Source organism: Pelophylax lessonae (assembly GCF_965119305.1).
Source record: "Pelophylax lessonae genome assembly, chromosome: 10".
NCBI lineage: Eukaryota > Metazoa > Chordata > Amphibia > Anura > Ranidae > Pelophylax > Pelophylax lessonae.
Window position 1 is genome coordinate 8,369,748 of NC_138777.1, and position 26,608 is coordinate 8,396,355.

The following is a 26,608-nucleotide window of genomic DNA, read 5'->3' on the forward strand; positions in this document are numbered from 1 at the left end:
TCCCAAATGTACTTAAGATCAGCAGTTTTTTTGTTATCTATCAAACAGATGTTTTATGTCTATCTAGTCATTTTTTTGACTTGCCAATCTAAACATATTTTAATGATGGCTCTAACTAAAAAAAAAAAAAAAAAGAAAAGTAAATAGTGCTATGGTATGAAAAATAAAAATATTTTTTTTTCTAAATAATTAATTTTGCATTTCTTTTAAAAGGACTTTAAAATAAAGGTGCACCGCCTAAAAATTCACAACCAACAGTTCCATTTTTTTAAAATGACTAATTCAGTATTTATTTTTAAAAGGATATTTTGAAATAAATGTTCAATGCTTTAAAAAAAAGGGCAACCATTGAAATTTTCTTCAAAAAATCCCAAATGTACTTAAGAAAAGCATTTTTTTTTTTTTTTTTTGCATCTATCAAGTTGTTGACTTGCTGTTCTAAAAAAAATAAAAAAAATAAAATGTCTGCAACTACTGTTGTGCCACACTTTGCTGTATTTTGTATGCTTCTTTGTTCTTTGAAAAACTTCAATAAAAATGATTGAAACAAAAATGTCTGCAACTAAGAAAAAGGCCTATGGTAGGGGAAAAAAATCCCAATGGTATAAAAAAAAAAATAAAAAAATCAAGCCTTCACGGTATTAAAAAAAAAAAAAAAAAGCCCCACACTATTAAAAAAAAAAAAAAAAATGTATATAGTGCACAGCTGATCATAAAATATACCTCATGGTAATAAGTCACATTGTTGGCTACCTTTTTAGAGTTTTTCAAGACCAGAAGGTTTTGCCGAATTTAAAACCTGTTGACGGTCAAAAAGCCTACAAGAGGATTGTAGAGTGCAAAGGAAAACAAAGGTGTATGGCTCAGAATAGAACGATCGGCTCTAGCCACGAAATATTGGCGCAATGCCATGTCAACGTCGTCGATGGGATTCCGCGAGTAACTCAAAAATAGCCAATCCAAAACAGAACTCCGAGCGTTAAAGTAATCCTTTCCCCCAGCCCCCTCCCCTACCCCTGGACTACGTACTCCTTATTTCTTACATTTCTGAATAAATACTTTTTATTTTTTAGGAATGTAATGTAGCGGTCACGTGACCACTCCAGTAGCCTTCTTCTCATTTCAGGGTATGGTGGTGGCAATTAAAAATAAATCAAACTGGAGTTCTGCCTAAATATTTAAGGTTAGGCAGTTGGCTTTTTGGTGTTACGTTGATGATTTGTGGCCCTTTGAGGGCCCCCCGTAAACCTGTTGACTTTGTTAGACACATAAATTCATAATGCGGTGTGATATGTGATACGCGGTGATTTTTGGTGACCACCATACACAAGAGCAGCTGTGACGGAGGAGTTCAACTCCAGAAATATCGCCATAAAATGTTGTAGAACGTTTTTGGTTTCAGCACTTTCACCGTTACGTCATCAGACATAAAATGTCCGTCTAGTTCATGGCTTCGTATCCGGCGTCAAAGTGTCGAGTGTTCGTAGAGGGAAGGTCGGCCGCTGTTACATGGCGGCGGAGAGCTGGGCTTTCTCTTCCGAGGCGATGACCTCCTTGGCCACCTCGGCACAGTTGTTCTTCTCGCTGAGCTTCTCCTTCAGCTTGCACAACTCGTATTCGTGAAGGATCTTCTGCGTCAGGTACTTCTCACGTTTGATTCTGGCCTTCACTTCTGACGGGACGTCTGGAATCAGCCAAGCCACGAAGAACTTCACCAGGAACACCACGTGCTGCAAGCAGGACACAAATTCACCTTAATTATAATAATGTTCATTTTACCACTTCAATACCGGAAACTTTTCCCCTCTTCCTGCCCAGGGCAATTTTCAGCTTTTCACACTTTGAATGACAAAACCCATATGACATTTTATCATCTTTTTTTCACACAAATACAGCTTTCTTTTGGTGGTATTTAACCACCGCTAGTTTTTTTTTTTTTTTATATTTAGCTAAATAAATGAAAAAGACTGAAAATTAAAAAAAAAAAATTCTTTGTTTCTGTTATAAAAAGACTGAATTTTTTTTAAATTCTTTGTTTCTGTTATAAACTTTTGCAACTAAATAATTGTTCTTCATAAATTTAGGCCAAAATGTATTCTGCTACATTTCTTTGGTGAAAATAACCCAAATCAGTGTATATTATTTAGTGACATTTTTATCATCTTTTTTTCACACAAATTGAGCTTTCTTTTGGTGGTATTTAACCACTGCTAGATTTTTTTTATATTTTGCTAAATAAATGAAAAAGACTGAAAATGTAAAAAAAAAAAAAAAAACATTCTGTGTTTCTGTTATAAAATTTTGCAACTAAATAATTGTTCTTCATAAATTTAGGCCAAAATTTATTCTGCTACATTTCTTTGGTGAAAATAACCCAAATCAGTGTATATTATTTAGTGACATTTTTACCATCTTTTTTTCACACAAAGAGAGCTTTCTTTTGCTTCACCACTATTTTTTTCTTTATATATATATATATATATATATATATATATATATATATATATATATATAACTAACTAAATTAATAACTAACTAAATGAAAAAGACTGAAAATGTAAAAAAAAAATTCTTTGTATATTTTGCTAAATAAATGAAAGACTGAAAATGTTAAAAAAAAAAAAAAAATCTTTGCTTCTGTTATAAAATTTTGCAAATAAATAATCGTTCTTCATAAATTTAGGCCAAAATGTATTCTGCTACATTTCTTTGGTAAAAATAGCCCAAATCAGTGTATATTATTTAGTGACATTTTTATTATCTTTTTTCACACAAATACAGCTTTCTTTTGGTGGTATTTAACCACCGCTAGTTTTTTTTATAGTTTTTTTTTTAATATTTTGCTAAATAAATGAAAAAGACTGAAAATTTAAAAAAAAATTCTTTGTTTCGTTTATAAAATTTTGCAACTAAATATTTGTTCTTCATAAAGTTAGGCCAAAATGTATTCTGTTACAATTCTTTGGTGAAAATAACCCAAATCAGTGTATATTATTTAGTGACATTTTTATCATCTTTTTTCACACAAATAGAGCTTTCTTTTGGTTCACCGCTAGTTTTTTTTTTTTTTATATTTTGGTAAATAAATGAAAAAGACTGAAAATGTAAAAAAATAATTCTTTGTTTCTGTTATAAAATTTTGCAACTAAATAATTGTTCTTAATAAATTTAGGCCAAAATGTATTCTGCTACATCTCTTTGGTGAAAATAACCTAAATCCGTGTATATTATTTAGTGACATTTTTATCATCTATTTTCACCAAAATAGAGCTTTCTTTTGGTGGTATTTAACCACCGCTAGTTTTTTATATATATATATATATATATATATATTTTGCTAAATAAATGAAAAAGACTGAAAATTTAAAAAACATTATTTTCACATTCTGCTATATAACATTCCCAATTTTAAAAAAAAATAAAAAAAAAATTTTTTTTTTTACAGTTTTAGGTGAATTTGTTTTCTGCTACATATTTTTGGTAAAAAAAAAAAAAAAGAAAAAATCACAATAAGCGTATTTTGATTGGTTTGCGCAAAAGTTATCACGTCTACTAACTACAGGAAAGATTTATGTAATTTTTATTTTTTTACTAGTAATGGCGGCGATCTGTGATTTTTAGCGGGACTGCGACATTGCGGCGGACAGATCGGACCTCTAACTGACATTTTTTTGACACTTTTGGGGGGACCAGTGACATTACTACAGCAATCAGTGCTAAAAATATTCACTGTTACTGTAATAATGACACTGGCAGGGAAGGGGTTAACAGTGGGTGATCAAGGGGTTAAATGTAAGCCTAGGGGCGTGTTTCTAACTGTATGGGGGGCGTGGCTTGTAAAATGACCATAGAGACCTGTGTTCCCATATAGAAGGATCACAGGCGCTCTGTGATCATTCCAGGGAGAAGAACGGTCAGCTGTGTTTACAACAGCTGACCGTTCTTCTCTCTCAGCAGGAAGCGATCGCGGGTGTCAGGCGGCAATCGGAGATGCCTGCCCTGTGCATCGGGGTCTCCGCTGCTCGCCCCCTAGCTGCAGGCACGTGACTGACGTAGAGCTACGTTGGTTTGCGAAGGAGGGCCTGGAATGGGGGTCAGGAGGAGGACTGGGAGAGGGGGAGGGGGGCCGAGTCGCTACACCATGGGCCTCTGGTTTGTACTTGCCCCCTGGGCCAAAAGTTGCCAGTCTGCCCCCCCCCCTGACCGACACAGTGAATCTTTTCTCCAAGATGGTGGTATGTTGGCGCCATCACAGGTGCACTTACCTCCATAATGATGATGAAGGCCATTTTAGCAGCCAGGACGTGCCAGTACTGCATGGTGTGCAGGTATCTCCTCTCGTGTTCCGGAGGATAGCGGTAATCCCGGTATCTGGTCAACAGAAAAACAAAGAATCTTTCATTGACTTGGAGGATCACCAAGGATTCTCTACTGATAGACACTCCATTGTAATAAAAAAACTCTCTTCTATCCTCTAATGACAGTGAGGCCTAGATAACATTTTCTTGGGTTCTGGAGGAGCAAACTGCAAAGTGAAACCAGTTTCAGAGGGGCACACAGAGGAAGTAGCAAGCAAAGTAACAGCAGATATCTACTCCTAGACCGGACTTATTAAAGCGGACTGAATAGATTGCTAAAAGTTCGTTGGAATTAGTATTTCGGAACAAGGTGGGTTTCTGGTCCTATACTGAAACGCGTTACAGCTAAAAGAGTACTACTGAAGAATGGGCATTTGTAGGAATCTGATTCTCCAGCCTCTCAGGGATGGCTGCTTGTGCCATTACTCACTTGTATTTTCTCCCTGTCACAGAGCACATCAGTCCAATTTCAGGCTGTAAGGTACCACTGTAGGCTGCCCGGTGTCCTGCCTGAGCCCAGAGCTGAAATCTTGAGGAGGGGAAAATTGTCACTTAAAAAAAAACGTAAGTTTGGACTCTTTTTTTTCAACCTGACTAACTATGTACCTAAATAACTATAGGACAGGGTCTGTAATCATCTCTGATATCAGGCAGGAGACAAGATGACTTCCATGGGGCCTTAGGCTGAGCGTCGCATTGCTGAGCGTTTTTTCAGGCCTTTTCCGAGCGTTTGTGTACAGAGTTTTTTAAAGCTTTTTTGATCTTTGGCGTTTTTTAAATTAGCCAATAGAGAAAAAATATCATCAGTTGTTGCTAGGTGTTTCAGCTTTTTTTTTTTTTTTTTACTTTTTTTTGTTTGGGGTTAAAGATTAGGGGTTAATTTATTTATTTATTTTTTTATTAGGTTAGAGGTAATGTTAGGGCTAGGTTTTAAGATTAGGGTTAGGGGTTTATATTAGAGTTAGGGGTTAGGAATCGGATTAGGGGTTAATATCAGCAATTAATTTTAGGATTTGGGGTTAATATTATAATTAGGGCTTAATATTAGGGTTTCGGGGTAATATTAGGGTTAGGGGTAATATTAGGGTTAGGGGTTAATTATAGGGTTTAGGATTAGGGTTAGGGGTTAATATTAGAGTTAGGGGTTAATATTAGGGTTAGGGGATATTAGGGTTAGGGGTTAATATTAGGGTTAGGGGTTAATATTAGGGTTAGGGGATATTAGGGATAGGGGTTAATATTAGGGTTAGGGGATAATATTAGGGTTAGGGGTTAATATTAGGGTTAGGGGTTAATATTAGGGTTAGGGGATATTAGGGTTAGGGGTTAATATTAGGGTTAGGGGATATAAGGGTTAGGGGTTAATATTAGGGTTAGGGGATATTAGGGTTAGGGCTTAATATTAGGGTTAGGGGTTAATATTAGGGTTTATTAGGGTTAGGTTTTATTGTTAAGGGTTAATATTAGGGTTTCGGGGTAATATTAGGGTTAGGGGTAATATTAGGGTTAGGGGTTAATTATAGGGTTTAGGATTAGGGTTAGGGGTTAATATTAGAGTTAGGGGTTAATATTATGGTTAGGGGATATTAGGGTTAGGGGATAATATTAGGGTTAGGGGATATTAGGGTTAAGGGATATTAGGGATAGGGGTTAATATTAGGGTTAGGGGATAATATTAGGGTTAGGGGATAATATTAGGGTTAGGGGTTAATATTAGGGTTAGGGGATATTAGGGTTAGGGGTTAATATTAGGGTTAGGGGATATAAGGGTTAGGGCTTAATATTAGGGTTAGGGGTTAATATTAGGGTTAGGGGATATTAGGGTTAGGGGTTAATATTAGGGTTAGGGGATATAAGGGTTAGGGCTTAATATTAGGGTTAGGGGTTAATATTAGGGTTTCGGGGTAATATTAGGGTTAGGGGTTAATATTAGGGTTAGGGGATATTAGGGTTGGGGTTAATATTAGGGTTAGGGGATATTAGGGTTAGGGCTTAATATTAGAGTTAGGGCTTAATATTAGGGTTTATTAGGGTTAGGTTTTATTGTTAAGGGTTAATATTAGGGTTTCGGGGTAATATTAGGGTTAGGGGTAATATTAGGGTTAGGGGTTAATTATAGGGTTTAGGATTAGGGTTAGGGGTTAATATTAGAGTTAGGGGTTAATATTATGGTTAGGGGATATTAGGGTTAGGGGATAATATTAGGGTTAGGGGTTAATATTAGGGTTAGGGGATATTAGGGTTAGGGGATATTAGGGTTAAGGGATATTAGGGATAGGGGTTACTATTAGAGTTAGGGGTTAATATTATGGTTAGGGGATATTAGGGTTAGGGGATATTAGGGTTAGGGGTTAATATTAGGGTTAGGGGATATTAGGGTTAGGCGTTATAAGGGTTAGGGTTTATTAGGGTTAGGGGTTAATTATAAGGTTTAGGATTAGAGTTCGGGGTTAATATTAGGGTTAGGGGATATTAGGGTTAGGGGGTAATACTAGGGTTAGGGGTTAATATTAGGATTATGGGGTCAATCTTAGGGCAAGGAGTAAAGATTAGAGTTAGGGGTTAGTATTAGGGCTAGGTTTTAATATTAGGGTTAGAGGTTAATTTTAGGGTTTAGGATTGGAGTTAGGGGTTAATATTAGGGTTAAGGGATATTAGGGTTAGGGGTCAATATTAGGGTTATGGGTTAATATTTGGGGTTAGAGATTAGTATTAGGGCTAGGTTTAAATGTTAGGGTTAGAGGTTAATTTAAGGGTTTAGGATTAGAGTTAAAGGTAATATTAGGGTTAGGGGTTAATAGTAGAGGTTAATTTTAGGGTTAGGGGTCAATTTTAGAGTTCAGGGTTAGGATCAGGGGTTAATATTGGGGTTTATTATTATGGGTTGTGTTTAGGGTTTTTATTTATTTATTTAATTTTTGATTTTTTTTTTTTTTAGTTATTTATTTATTTATATTTCTTTTAATTTAATTGTTGCGATTGAGCAGAAAAACGCTCAAAAATGTGTGACAAAATGCTATAAAAACGCTCGATTCAAGAGTTTCCATGCATTTCTATGGATCAAAAAACGCACCAATTTGCCCGATTCAAACCACAAAAAAAGCTCCAGAACTTTCCTGAGCGCCGGGCGTTTGGCTTCCGGTGACTCGGAGTGGAAATGTGAATGATCTCCATAGAAAAGAATTGATTTTATTCGCCTCCAGCATTTTGGAGCCACAAAACTCTGAGGTGTGAATGGGGCCACACAGTGTGACCGTGGGCTGACATTTCTGCTCTGACAGGGAGAGAATACAAGTCAGATATCAGCACACACAGCCATCCCTGAGAGGTGAGATTCTGAGATTCTCCATTCTGGGGATTCAGATTCTTACAAATGCCAATTCCTGACCTCTTCTCCTCCATATATTCAGAGAAGAGGATTTCACTGAATTCTTTTATTGCATTCGGTGTCCCTATTGAAGAAATGTTTCCCTCACTTTTTGTCAGAACAGGAAATGATGGGAAATCTTTCCAAAGGGGGTCACAGACAGGAACACATTTTTGGAAGAGTGAGGAAGATTTAAAATGTAATTTCTCTATTGCAGTCTCTGCCTGCCCATCCCGCACACTATTTCCTGTCTGGGTGTCACAGGGACAGGAAGTGAATGAAAATCCTTCTAATGGGGTCACAAACAGATTTAAAAACCTGACAAAAATGTTAACCCTTCCCTACTCTGTCCCACAAAATAGGTCTTTAGAGCTCTCAGCACTTAACACAGTAGATGTATTTCCAAAGTTAATACAGAAAATATGATTTAAAGTAGAACTAAAGGAAAAACTTTGTTTTTTTTTTTTTCAGTTTGGATAAAGTAAGGGAGGGGTTATAATGCCTGTCCGTTTTTTTTTTTTTTTTTTTTTGCCATCTGTGTCCCATTGCGAAGATTTCCCTTCACTTCCTGTCCCATAGCCAAACAGGAAGTGAGAGGAAATCCCTGCAAATTAAGGGAATTCCTTGGGGACCCCCCCACCCCCAGGTCCCCAATGGAGGATTTTCGCTCTATAATTTTTCTTGGGACAACCCAAAATTGGGATTTTCTTTTACTTTTTTTTTTCTTTTAACCACGGAAGGTTTTACCCCCCTTTTAATGATCAGGCCATTTTTTGTGATACAGCACTGAGTAACTTTAACCACTTGCCGACCGCCCGCTGCATATATACTGCGGCAGGTTGGCTCGGGTATTGCAAATCGACTTATGGGTACATCGGTACGCGGTAGTGGTCCTGGGGGCATGCGGGCACTAGGCAGCAGGGATGCCGATCCACGGGATATAAATCTTTCCCGTAGTTTGTAGATGCGATAACTTTTGCGCAAACCAATCAAAATACGCTTATTGTGATTTTTTTTCCCCAAAAATATGTAGCAGAATACAAATTGGCCTAAAAGCATGAAAAAAATTAGATTTTTAAATTTTTTTTGGGGAATGTTATATATCAGAAAGTGAAAAATATTGTTTTTTTTTTTTTTTTTTTTTTTTACAAATTGTCGCTCTTTTTTTGTTTATAGCACAAAAAATAAAAATCGCACAGATGATCAAATACCACCAAAAGAAAGCTCTGTTTGTGGGAAAAAAAGGACATCAATTTTATTTGGGTACAGCGTCGCACGACCGCGCAATTGTCAGTTAAAGTAACGCAGTGCCGAATCGCAAAAAATGGCCTGGTCATTGAGGGGGCAAATCCTTCCGCCATTAACCACTTTGAGACCAGAAGGATTTCCCCCCCTTCCTGACCAGGCACATTTTTTTGCGATTCGGCACTGCGTTACATTAACTGACAATTGCGCGGTCGTGCGACGCTGTACCCAAATAAAATTGATGGCCTTTTTTTCCCACAAACAGAGCTTTCTTTTGGCGGTATTTGATCACCTGTGCGATTTTTGTTTTTTGTGCTATAAACAAAAAAGTGACAATTCTGAAAAAAAAAACAAAAAAAAAAAAAAAAACAATATTTTTCACTTTCTGCTATATAACATTCCCAAAAAAATTTTAAAAATCTAATTTTTTCATGCTTTTAGGCCAATTTGTATTCTGCTACATATTTTTGGTAAAAAAAAATCCCAAGAAAAGTATTTTGATTGGTTTGTGCAAAAGTTATCGCATCTACAAACTATGGGAAAGGTTTATGGACTTTTTATTTTTTTTTTGGCGGCGATCAGCGATTTTTAGCGGGATTGCGGCGGACAAATCTGACACTTTTTTGGGGACGAGTGACACCAATACAGTGATCAGTGCTTAAACAAAAATGCTGTATATAGGACACAGGCAGGGAAGGGGTTAACACCATGGGGTTAAGTGTGCTCCAGTGATGGGGAACCTTGGCACCGCAGATGTATTGGAACTACATTTCCCATGATGCTCAACTACACTGCAGAGTGCACGAGCATCATGGGAAATGTAGTTCCAAAACATCTGCGGTGCCAAGGTTCACCATCAATGCCCTACGGAGTGCTTTCTAACTGTGTGGGATGGATGCAATAGAGGAAAAGAGAGATCTGTGTTCCTGCTTAGCTGAAACACAGATCTCTCTCTCTTCCTCTGTGACAGAACGGCGCTCTGCCTTCTTCCATTGCGGATGCCGTACCCGCTGATTGGCTCCTGCGGTGTCCAATCACAGCGCTCGCACCCCCGACATCTCCCGCACAGAATTACGTACATGTGTGATTTTGTGCAGCCGGGCAGTATATATGCGGCAGATGGTCCGGAAATGGTTAATGATAACATTAAACGGGACAAATAGAGACGGAGAATCTTCTCTATGGGGACACAGACAGCAATAAAAGCTGACAGGGGTTCTAACACCCCCCTCCCCCGCACCTCATCCAAAACTAAAACAAAAGTTTTGCCTTTAATTATAGTTGAAGTTTAATTGAAATATAAATGAAGGAAGATTTGTTGTAGATTTGTATGGAGTTGAGATGGATTAGAACCCCTGTCGGGTTTTTATTGCAGTCTGTGTCCCCGTTATCAGGAGTCACTTTCTATCTGTCCTGTTACCGTTATCACCCTAAGTAAAGGAAAATCCAACATTTTTTGTTGTCACAAGAACAGAAATAGAAGCAATCTTCCAATGGGGACAACTAGGGATTCCCTCACTTTCAAGGAATTTCCTCTCACTTCCTGTTTTGAATACGAGACAGGAATAGAAGGGAAATCTTCCAATGGGGACAACCAGGGATTCCCTCACTTTGCAGAGATTTCCTCTTACTTCCTGTTTTGGATATGGGACAGGAATAGAGGGAAAAAACTTCCAATGGTGACACTATTTCAGGTGACAACTAGGGATTCCCTCACTTTGCAGAGATTTCCTCTTACTTCCTGTTTTGGATATGGGACAGGAATAGAGGGAAAAAACTTCCAATGGTGACACTATTTCAGGTGACAACTAGGGATTCCCTCACTTTGCAGAGATTTCCTCTTACTTCCTGTTTATGACATGGCCGGGAAAAGAATGGAAATCTTGTAATGGGGACACTGGGTTAGGTGACAACAAGGGATTCCCTCACTTTGGGGGAATTTCCTCTTACTTCATGTTTTGAACAAGGAACAGGAATAAAAGGGAAATCTTCCAATGGGGACACTAGATCTGGTGACAACAAGAGATGCCTTCACTTTGGAGAAATGTCCTCTTACTTTCTGTTTTGGATATGGGAAAGGAATAGAAGTGAAATATTTTGATGGGGACACCAGATCTGGTGACTACAAGAGATTCCCTCACTTTGGAGGAACTTCTTCTTACTTGCTGTTTTGGCTATGGGACAGGAAAAGGAGGGAAATCTTCCAATGGGGACACTAGGTCAGGTGACAACAAGGGATTCCCTCAATTTGGGGGAATTTCCTCTTACTTCCTGTTTTGACTATGGGACAGGAAGTGATGGAAAATCTTCCAAATGTGAACACCAGATCAGGTGACAGCAAGGGATTCCTTCACTTTGGAGGAACTTCTCACTTCCTGTTTTTACTTTTGGACAGGAAGTGAAGGAAAATCTTCCAACGTGAACACTAGATCTGGTAACAACAAGTGATTCCCTCACTTTGGCGGAGCTTCCCACTTCCTGTTTTGGCTATGGGACAGGAAGTGAAGGGAAATCTTCCAATGGGGACACTAGATCTGGTGACAACAAGAGATTCCCTCACTTTGGAGGAACTTCTCACTTCCTGTTTTGGCTATGGGACAGGAAGTGAAGGAAAATCTTCCAACGTGAACACTAGATCTGGTAACAACAAGAGATTCCCTCACTTTGGAGGAACTTCTCACTTCCTGTTTTGGCTATGGGACAGGAAGCGAAGGGAAATCTTCCAATGGAGACACTAGATCTGGTGACAACAAGAGATTCCCTCACTTTGGAGGAACTTCTCACTTCCTGTTTTGGCTATGGGACAGGAAGCGAAGGGAAATCTTCCAATGGGGACACTAGTTCTGGAGACAACCAGGCATTCCCTTACTTTGGAGGGATTTCCTCTTACTTCCCATTTTTACTATGGAACAGGAAGTAAAGGTAAATCTCCCCAAAGGGACACAGATGAAAAAAAAAGGAAAACCCTCTCTAACTCAAAATGAAAAAAGGACCTTCAGTTCTACTTAAAAAAGACCAAATAGTGTCCCTGATAAAATGCTCCTGACATTGCTGCATGGGACGGGGAATCCTCCAGTATCTTATGAGCTGTGGGTGGAAACTCCCAGGTGAATGCTGGGAGAACATATAAACTCTAACTTCTGTTTGGAATGAAAGGAAGACCCGATGCTGTCATACAGATGATGTAGAAATTTCCAGAATAGCGCCCTCCTGCGTTCTACAATGAACTGCAATGAAATAATCAGGATGAAGAACGGTCTGACGGAACGATGGCTCCTCCCACCTGCACTGGGTGACGTTCATGAGGTTTTCCAGCGGCATGCTTTTGTTGTTAAATTCGGAAACGTCGAAGACGGAGAGGCTGCTATTGATGTAGCCGGACATCGGGATTCTCTCGTTTTCAGAGTAGGCGTAATAATAGACGAGACGCGGGATCATGTCTGAGGTGAAAGCCACGATAAAAGCCTAAGGGAGGAAAATCATCAAATATAGAAATAATAAAGGGGCGTCAATGTAAATCCTGAGTGCCGGTTCACACATATATGTGATGTCAGATATCGCATGGGAGTCACACCGCACTGCAAGTCACATGCAGATTGTATGGCTGAATTTGCATCAAAGTCGGATCACATGAGTGTTCACAACTGCTAAATGACTGCAGATTTTAGCTGTGCAATCTGCTGATCAGGTGATTATTACACTTTGTAATAGTAGGGATTGGAATAGACAGTCTCATGTTCCTCACATGTAAGGATGGGAATAGACAGTCTCATGTTCCTCACATGTAAGGATGGGAATAGACAGTCTCATGTTCCTCACATGTAAGGATGGGAATAGACAGTCTCATGTTCCTCACATGTAAGGATGAGAATAGACAGTCTCATGTTCCTCACATGTAAGGATGGGAATAGACAGTCTCATGTTCCTCACATGTAAGGATGAGAATAGACAGTCTCATGTTCCTCACATGTAAGGATGGGAATAGACAGTCTCATGTTCCTCACATGTAAGGATGGGAATAGACAGTCTCATGTTCCTCACATGTAAGGATGAGAATAGACAGTCTCATGTTCCTCACATGTAAGGATGGGAATAGACAGTCTCATGTTCCTCACATGTAAGGATGGGAATAGACAGTCTCATGTTCCTCACATGTAAGGATGAGAATAGACAGTCTCATGTTCCCCACATGTAAGGATGGGAATAGACAGTCTCATGTTCCTCACATGTAAGAATGAGAATAGACAGTCTCATGTTCCCCACATGTAAGGATGGGAATAGACAGTCTCATGTTCCTCACGTGTAAGGATGGGAATAGACAGTCTCATGTTCCTCACATGTAAGGATGGGAATAGACAGTCTCATGTTCCTCACATGTAAGGATGAGAATAGACAGTCTCATGTTCCCCACATGTAAGGATGGGAATAGACAGTCTCATGTTCCTCACATGTAAGAATGAGAATAGACAGTCTCATGTTCCCCACATGTAAGGATGGGAATAGACAGTCTCATGTTCCTCACATGTAAGGAAAGGAATAGACAGTCTCATGTATCCCACATGTAAGGATGGGAATAGACAGTCTCATGTTCCTCACATGTAAGGAAAGGAATAGACAGTCTCATGTTCCTCACATGTAAGGATGAGAATAGACAGTCTCATGTTCCTCACATGTAAGGATGGGAATAGACAGTCTAATGTTCCCCACATGTAAGGATGGGAATAGACAGTCTCATGTTCCTCACATGTAAGGATGGGAATAGACAGTCTCATGTTCCTCACATGTAAGGATGGGAATAGACAGTCTCATGTTCCTCACGTGTAAGGATGGGAATAGACAGTCTCATGTTCCTCACGTGTAAGGATGGGAATAGACAGTCTCATGTTCCTCACGTGTAAGGATGGGAATAGACAGTCTCATGTTCCTCACGTGTAAGGATGGGAATAGACAGTCTCATGTTCCCCACATGTAAGGATGGGAATAGACAGTCTCATGTTCCTCACATGTAAGGATGGGAATAGACAGTCTCATGTTCCCCACATGTAAGGATGGGAATAGACAGTCTCATGTTCCTCACATGTAAGGATGAGAATAGACAGTCTCATGTTCTCCACATGTAAGGATGGGAATAGACAGTCTCATGTTCTCCACATGTAAGGATGGGAATAGACAGTCTCGTGTTCCTCACATGTAAGGATGAGAATAGACAGTCTCGTGTTCCTCACATGTAATGATGAGAATAGACAGTCTCATGTTCCTCACATGTAATGATGGGAATAGACAGTCTCATGTTCCTCACATGTAAGGATGGGAAAATACAGTCTCATGTTCCTCACATGTAAGGATGAGAATAGACAGTCTCATGTTCCCCACATGTAAGGATGAGAATAGACAGTCTCATGTTCCCACATGTAAGGATGGGAATAGACAGTCTCATGTTCCCCACATGTAAGGATGAGAATAGACAGTCTCATGTTCCCACATGTAAGGATGGGAATAGACAGTCTCATGTTCCTCACATGTAAGGATGAGAATAGACCGGTCCTCTTAGTACACTTACATTGGTCACCACAGAGAGAACGGCCATGGCGTTGAGGATTTCCTGCCACACTCCGATGCTGTGCGCCTTCGCTGCATACGGTCGTCTGAACTGCGAGGTCAGCTTCCAGGCATCGACGCGGATCTCTAGGATGTTGTTGAGCAGGGCGAGCACAGGTGCCAGCGGGAAGGAGGCCACGAAGAGGGTGATGAAGCCAAACTGGATGACTAGAAGGAAATAAGAGGGTCAGGAAAAACCCTCCAAAATATTTTTTTTATTTTTTTTTCCATAGAAAACCCTCCAAACATTTTTTTTCTTTCCATAAAAAACCCTCCAAAATTTTTTTTTATTTTTCTTTCCATAAAAAAACCCTCCAAAATATTTTTTTTATTTTTCTTTCCATAAAAAAACCCTCCAATATATTTTTTTTAGTTTTTTTTCCATAAAAAACCCTCCAAAATATTTTTTAATTTATTTTTTTCCATAAAGGACCCTCCAAAATATTTGTTTTATTTTTTTTCCATAAAAAAACCCTCCAAAATATATATATTTTTTTCCATAAAAAACCCTCCAAAATATTTGTTTTATTTTTTTCCATAAAAACCCCTTCAATATATGTTTTTTAATTTATTTTTGTCCATAAAAGACCCTCCAAAATATTTGTTTTATCTTTTTCCATAAAAAACCCTCCAAAATATTTTTTTTTATAATAAAAAAACCTCCAAAATATTTATGGAAGAGCTCTGACTTCTACAGAGGAAGTAACAGAAGTAAAGGGGATCGGTCCTCTGTATTGGCTGCCATTCCAAGCTAAAGGAGATACAATAACAATGCTCCCCCGATTATCACGGGAAATAAACAGTGTTGGGCCTTTTTAGGTCTCTCGAAGAAATGTGAAGTACGCCAACCCTTTAGTCACATTTAACCATGACCAAAAAAATGGCCTTGAAAGAACTGAAATCCAATGAATGGAAGGGGCGGGGGTTCACCAAAAGAGGTGGAGTTTAGCAGGTTGGGTTTTTCAGTCTCTCCTACCATTGGTGTTCTCCTCCTAATCTATTTGAACCTCCAACTGGGAGTCTCGTCCAACAAGGCCAAGGGTAAAAGAGAGAGAGTTGTAGGAGGAGCTAAATCCAAGCGGTTGAATTTAAACTGGCAATGTGACCTGGCATTTGAACAAAGTGGAGTGACAAAGTCTCAGGGGGCAAAAAACAAGAGCCCCACACACACTAGTGGTAGAGAATCCAAAATAAGTTCTTCATCCACCAGTTTATTATATGGAAACCACACAACCAACACATCATCAAGGTCACACGAATCTCTAAGATGAAGAAATAATTTGGAATGATCCTAAACTCAATGGAGTTCTGTAAAAGAAAGATCAGTCTATATGTATCTGGGCCGGTTGGGTTTCCCAGCTTCTCCTACCATTTGGTGTGGCCTTCGTTCTCCTCTAAATCTTCTGAACCTCCAATTGTGAGAGTCTCGTGCTACAAGGCCATAGGGTAAAATAGTATTTTATCACCACATTTCATTTACATAATACCAATTACTTTGTCTTTTTTGCCTTTTAGTTTAGAACAGGGGCGTCAAACTCAATTTTATTGAGGACAAGCATTATGGTTGTCCTCAAAGGGCCGGTTGTAACTGTAGGACTATATACAGTGGGGATCGAAAGTTTGGGCACCCCAGGTAAAAATTTGTATTAATGTGCATAAAGAAGCCAAGGAAAGATGGAAAAAATCTCCAAAAGGCATCAAATTACAGATTAGACATTCTTATAATATGTCAACAAAAGTTAGATTTCATTTCCATCATTTACACTTTCAAAATAACAGAAAACAAAAAAATGGCGTCTGAAAAAGTTTGGGCACCCTGCAGAGTTAATATCTTGTACTGCCCCCTTTGGCAAGTATCACAGCTTGTAAACGCTTTTTGTAGCCAGCCAAGAGTCTTTCAATTCTTGTTTGAGGTATCTTTGCCCATTCTTCCTTACAAAAGTCTTCCAGTTCTTTGAGATTTCTGGGCTGTCTGTCACGCACTGCTCTTTTAAGGTCTATCCATAGATTTTCAATTATGTTGAGGTCAGGAGATTGTGAAGGCCATGGCAAAACCTTCAGTTGACACCTCTTGATGTAATCCCCCGTGTATTTCGAGGTGTGTTTAGGATCATTATCCATTTGTAGAAGCCATCCTCCCTTTAACTTCAGCTTTTTCACAGATGGCATCAAGTTACCATCCAAAATGTGCTGAAATTTTATTGAATCCATTTTTCCTTCTACTCCTGAGATGTTCCCTGTGCCACTGGCTGCAATACAACCCCAAAGCATGATTGATCCACCCCCATGCTTAACAGTTGGACAGAGGTTCTTTTCATTAAATTCTGTGCCCCTTCTTCTCCAAACGTTCCTTTGCTCATTCCGGCCAAAAAGTTAAATTTTAACCTCATCGGTCCACAGAACTGGTTTCCAAAATGTATCAGGCTTGTCTATATGTTCATTTGCAAAGTTCAAACGCTGGTTTTTGTGGTGAGGACGTAGAAGAGGTTTTCTTCTGATGACTCTTCCATGAACACCATATTTGTACAAGTATCTCTTTATAGTGGAATAGTGTACCACAACTCCAGTGTCTGCCAGATCTTTCTGGAGGGATCCTGCAGTCAAACGTGGGTTTTGAATTGTTTTTCTCACAATCCTGCGAGCTGTTCTGTCTGATATTTTTCTTGGTCTTCCAGATCTTGCTTTAACTTCCACTGTTCCTGATGACTGCCATTTCTTAATTACATTCCGAACAGAGGATATTGACATCTGAAAACGCTTTGCTATCTTCTTATAGCCTTCTCCAGCTTTGTGAGCATCAACTATTTTCAGTTTCAGTTTTCTAGACAACTGCTTAGAAGATCCCATGGTGCTGATTGTTGGGGCAAGGTCAGATGAGTCTGGGCATTTAAAACCTTTGAGATTGACATCACCTGGTCTTCCCAGACGATGATTGAGAACAATCCATGACACTGGCAGGTCTCAGCCTTGCAAAGGGGGCAGTGCATGCTATAAATTCTGCAGGGTGCCCAAACTTTTGCAGACGCCATTTTTTTGTTTTCTGTCATTTTGAAAGTGTCAATGATGGAAATAAAATCTAACTTTTGTTGACATATAAGAATGTCTAATCTGTAATTTGATGCCTTTTGGAGATTTTTCCATCTTTCCTTGGCTTCTTTATGCACATTAATACAAATTTTTAACTGGGGTGCCCAAACTTTTTATCCCCACTGTATACACATTTATGCAGGACTTTTTTTCCCCTAGAGAATAGGTGCAGGAACTTGACCACGTCCCCCACTGAACAGCATCAAACTATGGGTGTGGCCAAATTGCCAAACAGTGGGAGAATCTTAAGGGGGCAATAAATACCAGGAGTGCCATATGTGTGGAGCTACGTACAGAGTGCAGAGTCCAGGGGTGCGCTACATACAGACTTAAGGAGTGCGCTGTGTACAGAGTGCAGTATGGAGGAGTGCACTAGGATTTTGGAGTGTGCTATGCACAGTGTGCGGGAATCGGCTCTCTTTCACAGGCAGTTTACATCTCACTTCCACCCCAGGGCCGCATGAAAAGGCCTGGAGGGCCAAATTCAGCTAGCGGGCCTTGTAATTGACACATGTAGTTTAGAACATCCCTCTCATGAAAAAGTATTTAACCGAAACGCGTTAAGACTATGAATTCTCCCACAGCGCAGCACTGTCACTGCAATTTTTAAAGGAGATCACTTCTGTATATTGGCTGCCATTCTAGACTAAAGGAGACTCACAATACCAATGTTCTCCAAATTTCCAGAGGAAAAGCTAAGAGTGCTGGGAATTTTTGGATGGAAGAACTCTCATAGAAATGTCATGACACAAACAAGTACTAAAAATGCTTCAGTCACACTTACTTAACCCTCAACCAAAAAATGGTCTCCATGATCGAAAGAACTGAAATCCAATGAATGAAAGGGGCAGGGCTGACCTAAAGAGGAGGAGATTAGCCGGTTGGTTGGATTTCAATTCTTTAAATCGTGGAGGCCAGTTTTTTGATCAAGGGTTAAGTGTGACTAAAGAATTGACTTTTAGCACTTGATTGGGTCATGACATTTCTTTGAGAGATCTTCTACCTAAGAAGTCCCGACACTATTTGTCTTTCCCCTGGAAATTGGGGGAGCATTGGTATTGCGCAACTGTCAGTCTCCTTTAGTCGAGAATGGCAGCCGATACAGAGCAGTGATACAAAAACGGAATTGACAGTGGTGCTCTGTGGATGGATTCTTAGCCTCAACGCGTTTCAGTTAAATGCTTCTTCAGGAGAGTTGTGCTAAAATAAAATGCAAAAAGACAAAGCAAGACATCTCATTGCTATTGTGTAAATGAAATAAGGATGTGGTGATAAAATACTCTTTTACCCTTGGCCTTGTAGCACGAGACTCACAGTTGGAGGGTCAAAAGATTTAGAGGAGAACAAAGGTCCCACCAATGGTAGGAGAAGCTGTAAAACCCAAACGGCCTCATTACAGATACAGTATCTCACAAAAGTGAGTACACCCCTCAAGATTTTGTAAACCTTTTATTCTATCTTTTCATGTGACAACACTGAAGAAATGACACTTTGCTACAATGTAAAGTAGTGAGTGTACAGCTTGTATAACAGTGTAAATTTGCTGTCCCCTCAAAATAACTCAACACACAGCCATTCATGTATAAACCTCTGGCAACAAAAGTGAGTACACCCCTAAGTGACAATGTCCAAATTGGGCCCAAAGTGTCAATATTCTGTGTGGCCGCCATTATTTTCCAGCACTGCCTTAACCCTCTTGGGCATGGAGTTCACCAGAGCTTCACAGGTTGCCACTGGAGTCCTCTTCCACTCCTCCATGATGACATCACAGAGCTGGTGGATGTTAGAGACCTTGCTCTCCTCCACCTTCCCTTTGAGGATGCCTCACAGATGCTCAATAGGGTTCAGGTCTGGAGACATGCTTGGCCAGTCCATCACCTTCACCCTCAGCTTCTTTAGCAAGGCAGTGGTCATCTTGGAGGTGTGTTTGGGGTCATTATCATGTTGGAATACTGCCCTGCGGCCCAGTCTCTGAAGGGAGGGGATCATGCTCTGCTTCAGTATGTCACAGTACATGTTGGCATTCATGGTTCCCTCAATGAACTGTAGCTCCCCAGTGCCGGCAGCACTCATGCAGCCCCAGACCATGACACTCCCACCACCATGCTTGACTGTAGGCAAGACACGCTTGTCTTTGTACTCCTCACCTGGTTGCCGCCACACATGCTTGACACCATCTGAACCAAATAAGTTTATCTTGGTCTCATCAAACCACAGGTCATGGTTCCTTTAATCCAGGGATCCTCAAACTACGGCCCTCCAGCTGTTGTGGAACTACACATCCCATGAGGCATTGTAAAACTCTGACATGCCCAGACATGACTAGGCATGATGGGAATTGTAGTTCCCGAACTACTGGAGGGCCGTAGTTTGAAGACCCCTGCTTTAATCCATGTCCTTAGTCTGCTTGTCTTCAGCAAACTGTTTGTGGGCTTTCTTGTGCCTCATCTTTAGCAGAGGCTTCCTTCTGGGATGACAGCCATGCAGACAAATTTGATGCAGTGTGCGGTGTATGGTCTGAGCACTGACAGGCTGACCCCTCACCCCTACAACCTCTGCAGCAATGCTGGCAGCACTCATATGTCTATTTCCCAAAGACAACCTCTGGATATGACGCTGAGCACGTGCACTCAACTTCTTTGGTCAACCATGGCGAGGCCTGTTCTGAGTGGATCCTGTCCTGTCAACCCTCTGTATGGTCTTGGCCATCGTGCTGCAGCTCAGTTTCAGGGCCTTGGCAATCTTCTTATAGCCTAGGCCAGTGATGGCGAACCACTGCTGGCACGCAGAGCTCTCTCCCTGGGCACGCCAGCTATAGTTTTCTGAGCAGTGCAGGGCAAACAAAAGCTCCACACACTTCACTGAGAGGAAATATCGCCCAGTGTCCATGCACTGTCCCGGCACTGCCCTTCCTCCTCCAGATCACTCACAGCACTTTGACCCAGAGCATAACTCTTTGAAAAAAACGCTTTGGGACCAAATCAGACCGGCAGGAAGGGCGGCCAATCACCTCCCCCAGCCGTTGGATGAACAGCCAATCGACTGGGCGGCCAATCACCTTCCTTGTTTAGGGAATGAACAGCCAATCGACTAGAGGGTGTGGGAGGAGAAGTGGGCGTTTGCTTGCTCGGAGGTTTCCCGAATGCAACTGCTTCAATCCACTGGGGAGAAAGCCCAGAGATGAGTTCGGAGCTGCGCCATGTGACCGTGTTCTGTGCTATGGGCGTTTGCTATGGGTGTGTGGGCAGAGGGAGCATGATGGGCTACATGAGTGTCACTGCACCACTGCTGTACCACAGCAAAGGGGGGGGAGGGGGTGGTAAACTGCAGAGGGGGGACCAAATGTGTGATGAAGAGGAAAGTGGGCCATGAGCTGTATGGAAGGTGGGATGCATGGTGAGGAGGTGTGCTATGAGTTACAAAATACATGACGATGTGTAATGTGTAGCTCACTAACGTGATGTGGCCGGACGACAGAGTTGTGAGCTGAAGGGCAATACATATTATGTGCTAGAAATTTACAGTGTGATGGAGTTGTGCGATGTGCTGCATGGCAATGTGCTGCATGGCGATGTGCTGCATGGCGATGTGCTGCATGGCGATGGATGTTGGCACTTAGAAAAATACAAGTTGGTTTTGTGTCGCAGTTTGGGCACTCGGGCTCAAAAAGGTTCGCCATCACTGGCCTAGGCCATCTTTATGTAGAGCAACAATTCTTTTTTTCAGATCCTCAGAGAGCCATGAGGTGCCATGTTGAACTTCCAGTGACCAGTATGAGAGAGTGAGAGCGATAACACCAAATTTAACACACCTGCTCACACCTGAGACCTTGTAACACTAATGAGTCACATTAAACCGGGGCGGGAAATTGCTAATTGTGCCCAATTTGGACATTTTAGCTTACATATAGACTTATCACAAAACTCCTTTGAGTCTGGCATCATTCCAATGCATTTCTCCAGCATACAGAGATTTGTGTGGTCCTGAGGAAGAAGACCTGAAATATATTGGCTTGTGGTTTTCAATATAATAAACAGGTGGATTCGAAAAACTGAGTATGGACTTTCTACCACGGGTGTGGGGCTCTTCTCTCAGAAATGTTTTTTTTGTTTCTAATTTGCCCCCTAGACTACTAAGTCACTCCAGGTCATTCCTATGCCATGTCACACAGCAAGTTTAAATTAAATTGCTTCGATTTGGCCCCTCCAACAATTTTCTCTCAATAACATTGGTGGTTGACAGTTTTATTAGCAGGGGGTTCCCTGAGACCATCAAGGGTTCCTCTATGACAGGGATATGCAAACTGTGGCCCTCCAGTTGTTGCAAAACTACAAGTCCCATCATGCCTCTGCCTCTGGGTGTCATGCTCGTGGCTCTCGGAGTCTTGCTATGCCTCAAGGGACTTGTAGTTTTGCAACAGCTGGAGGGCCACAGTTTGCATATCACTGCTCTATGGTAAGAAGATTGAGAAAAGGTGATGTAACCCCTTCACATAGTGTAGGTAAGTATCTATCTCACCCATTTCCAGGTACTCATAGAAAAGTCCCAACTGTCCGAAGATCTGCAGGTCATAGTCCTGCTCCCAGCGGCTGTACAGGTTTTCTGGGCTGTTCCTGGCTCTTCGGCGCCCCCACCAGTTCTGGATCCACCTGCAACCAACGATGCACAAAAAAGTTGAAGAGTTTTGACAGGATAAAACAACCCAATTAACTCTGACTGTCGGCCTTCCCTTCAGTCTTGCACGGTTCTACGGCTCCTCTACTGGACTGAAACGGCTTCCTCCGATTTCACTGCACACTGTGAGCTTCTCACCATGTGCACCCAACAGAAGAGAGTAGAAAAGTCCCCTATCTGTGTAATGGTTTTTCTGGTTAATGGTGGTCTACAAAATATATTTTGTGTGGATTTTGCTGCTTAGAAGAACAAATGTTTGATTCAAAATTACCTATTTCTTTATATTGCCATCTAAACGTCTGTGGGTAGCTCTAAATTTTCTCTTTGAAACATAAATATACAATCCTAAATGTTCTACTTTTATAAATAAACATCATGGATAAATGTATGGAAATGGAATAGAAAGTTGGGAGTATTACTGTCATGTCAGCAGTTTAGCAAGGATGCTGACTGCATGCCTGTAAAACAAACAGGTAATCCAACCTTTCTAAACCGAGGTTCTAGGGAATATTAGGGTTCCTTCTGCCTACCAGATAAGTAACCACTGACATCAATGGTCACCACTTTCTACCTATATGTAAGTCTTCCCAATTTTGTTTATTAAAAGTCTTGCAATCAATAAGCATAAAATCAATATACATAAATAAATATATACATATTTACATGAAAAGGGGGGAAAAAAATACATAGCAAATTCTGCTCTCAAATAAAGACTGCCTTTACAGCAAAAACAAAACTCACATCATGAAACACATCATTACCGGGAAAAATAATCTTAATAAGACTCACACCACCACACCAGACATCAAACCTGCGAGGTCAAGAAACAAAACCACTCCCATTATGCATGCAGCCCTTCTTCAAAAATGAAGATATTAACTAACAAAAGCTAAGGGCGTGAAAGAAATAGCATAGGAAAAAAGCTTTTCACCCAGAGATGGACAGTTCACCAAAAGCAGGTCTGATATTCCTCCACGCCCTTATCCAGACCGCTCGAGGCTCCCTGCCCTTCTCAAGACCCCGAATCTTCCCAACCTCACCCAGAATATCGTACACCACCACCTCGACAGGGAGGACTTTCTTCCGCAGGGTAATCTGGCACCGTGCATTCCACGTGAAGTAACGGACAACTATACTAACTAGAAAAAGTGTATCCAAATCAAAATCCCAGCGAGTTGGGAATGCCCCGTACACCCACTCCGCATAACTCATGCGATAGAGAAAGGGGATGCCTAGAGCCCTCCCCACCCTTTTATACACCTCTATGTTAAAGGGACACTGGAGCAAAAAGTGGTCCATAGACTCCACTTTACCAACACACTCCGCTCTAGGACAATCCCGATCATCCACAGGGCGATGCTTCAGGTTCCCTCTCACATAGAGCCTTCCGTGGAAAGCGAGCCAGGCTTGATCCCTAAACTTCAAAGGGATTCTTCCTAAGTTAATTAAACGCAACCCCTCCCTCATTACGGGGCCTGGGCAATCCCTTAAGGTCAGCGACACACTGAAAGCAGAGCCCAAAATCCTCTTCTCCAGAAGCTTTCTGGGGAGGGACTTGATATCCCCCACTGTCACCTGCCACTGCCTAAGTATTTTCAGACACGGGGCAACATAAGCCGGAAGCTTGCCATGTCGGACTCTCAGACTTTTCACTGGCCCGCCATCTTCCCAGCATCGCAGAAAAGGCCTAAACCAAGATTGAAAAATACCCACCCATCCCGGCGGGGTCTCTGCTAACATATTACCAAGATTATACTTTAAAAAAAGCAGAGAAAAGAAAACTATAGGGTTGACCATTCCTAGACCACCCTCCCGCCTGGACAGGTAAGTTACATTTCGTTTGATCAGGTTCAGCCTATTTCCCCATAACAGTTGGAAAAAGCAGCTGTACACCCTTGCATAGAGAGATTCCGGCAAGATACAGACAAAGCTGACATATAAAAAGATTGGGATCAGGTAAGTTTTAATCAAGTCAACCCTTTCCCTCAAGGAAAGTTTCCATTTCTTCCAGCTTGCCACCTTGGCATTGGCATTCAACAACCTGCTTTCCCAATTTCGATGACCATAGTCACCAGGACCAAATTTGATGCCCAACACTTTAATTTCCTGCTGGGGCTCTGGGAAGGCATCCGGAAGTTCGAAGCTTTCACCCTCCTCACCCATCCAGAAAACTTCACTCTTTTCATGATTGATTTTAGAGCCAGAAGCCTCAGTGTACTGCTCTATCACAGAGACCACCTCCTGCGCCTCCTCCATCCCAGAGATAATAACAGACACATCATCGGCATAGGCCACGACCTTCAAAGGCGGCACACCAGCAATGCCCAAAGGCACCCCACACAACGATCCACTCTCTAACCTTCTTATGAAGGGGTCGATTGCGAATACATATAGCAGGGGGCTCAAAGGACACCCCTGGCGCACACCAGAGCCAACCTCAAAAGGCCGTCCAACCCAACCATTAACAAGTGGGAAGCTCTCAGCCCCTTTATATAATGTTTTCAGCCAATCAATAAACCTCCCCTGCAGGCCGTATCTACCAAGTAGCAAATACAGGTACTCATGATTGACTCGATCAAAAGCCTTCGCCTGATCCAATGCCAGCAAGTACTTTCTCCATCCAGCAGCCCTGCATCGCTCCAAAGCCTCCCGGACAGCTAAAATTGCTGAAAAGGTACTTCTGCCCTGGACCGAGCAGTGCTGATGATTGGACAACAAATCGCCTGCTACTGACGACAAGCGCCAAAAAAGAATCTTCGCCAAGATCTTTCTATCAACATTGAGAAGACTGATGGGGCGCCAGTTCTCAATTATTGAGGGGTCTTTACCTTTTGACAGAAGAATCACAGCGGATTGCCTCATAGAGGGAGGGAGAGAACCCTCTTCTAAACAGCTGTTATAAACCTCCGCTAAAAAGGGAGCCAGAATGGACTTAAAACACTTGTAAAATTCAGCTGTCAACCCATCTGGCCCAGGCGACTTTTTGGTAGCCAGCTTCTCTATAGCACGAACTACCTCATCCGCTGAAATTGGTTCTGTCAAATCCATCAAAGGCAATGTATCATTTCCCAATCCTGGAGTAGAATCCAGAAAGCTTTCCATCCTGTCCCGACTAAGGTCCTTTCTTCCCAGAAGGTCTGCGTAATATGACCTGAAGATCTCCAGGATCCCTGATCTGGACTTCACCAGGGAACCCGTACTATCCCTCAGACCTATGACCGTCTTAACTGCTATGCCTTGCTTACAGTTCTGGTAAGGATCAGGCGAGTGATATTTCCCATAATCTCTCTCCAGAACCAAGGAGGCATGCCGGTCGTATTGACATTTCCTAAGAAGAAGCTTTACCTCCGAGATCTCCCCTGGATCTCCTCCATACGAGACAAGACGATCAAGCTTCCTCCGCAAATGCTGGTAGGCAATATACATACCAAGCTGCTTCTTCTTACTTATGGCCTTGAAAAGTCCAATCGCCCTTTGTTTCACAAGCTCCCACCACTCTGACTTACTGCTGCAAAAGTCCAGAATAGAAACCTGTGCCTGAAAAAAATCCTCAAAGGATTGTCTTACCTCTACATCTTCCAGGAGAGCCGAATTCAGTTTCCAGGTACCCCTTCCCCTGGGTGGAGTGTCCGAGGCATTCAGAGTCACAGACAGCATACAGTGGTCAGAGAACTCCACCGCCCTCAACTCCGGAGCCGAGAAAGCAGAGTTCTCCTTTAAAAAAAACCTATCTATCCTACTCTGACTATTCCCTCTCTGAAACGTGAATCCCGTGCTGCCAGGGCAGTGCTTAATGTGCACATCTACCAGGCCTGCTTGTCTAACCATATCTCTAAGAAAAACGCTATCATAACCCAGCCTGTCTATGGAGACCCCCCTGTCTTCAGGCCTAATTATGGTGTTAAAGTCACCTCCAAAGACAACCTGCTGGGATGTAAAAAGGAAGGGCTTGATCTTTGTGAAGAGGCATTTCCTGTCCCATTTTGACTGCGGTCCATAGATATTGATGAGGCGCAGGTCCTGCCCCCTAACAGAGACGTCTAAGACCATGCATCTCCCCATTTCTACCTCAATTATCCGCCGGCACGTTACCATATCGGTTTTAAAAAGAACCGCAACTCCGCTGCAAGGCTCAGCCGCAAGAGACCAAAAGGAGGGACCACATCTCCACTCCCTTTTTGCTAGATGGACATCGGCCAAAGTATTGAGCCAGGTCTCTTGCAAAAATAAAATCTCAGCATCAAACTCACTGAGCAAAAATAAGGCAATATCACGAGCT

At 41.5% G+C, this 26,608-nt stretch overlaps 1 protein-coding gene across 1 annotated transcript in view; it reads right to left on the bottom strand.

Moving 5' to 3' along the window:
• Positions 1–1,505: 1,505 nt before the first annotated feature.
• ANO5 (anoctamin 5) overlaps positions 1,506–26,608 on the bottom strand; it is a gene marked incomplete at both ends in the record, with an annotated part of 184,803 nt that continues 159,700 nt past the window's right edge. Inside the window, 5 exons of the mRNA XM_082270529.1 lie at positions 1,506–1,730; positions 4,266–4,371; positions 12,254–12,435; positions 14,531–14,736; positions 22,174–22,304. Coding sequence (XP_082126655.1) covers positions 1,506–1,730; positions 4,266–4,371; positions 12,254–12,435; positions 14,531–14,736; positions 22,174–22,304 — 850 coding nt within the window. The remainder of the gene's footprint in view (positions 1,731–4,265; positions 4,372–12,253; positions 12,436–14,530; positions 14,737–22,173; positions 22,305–26,608) is intronic.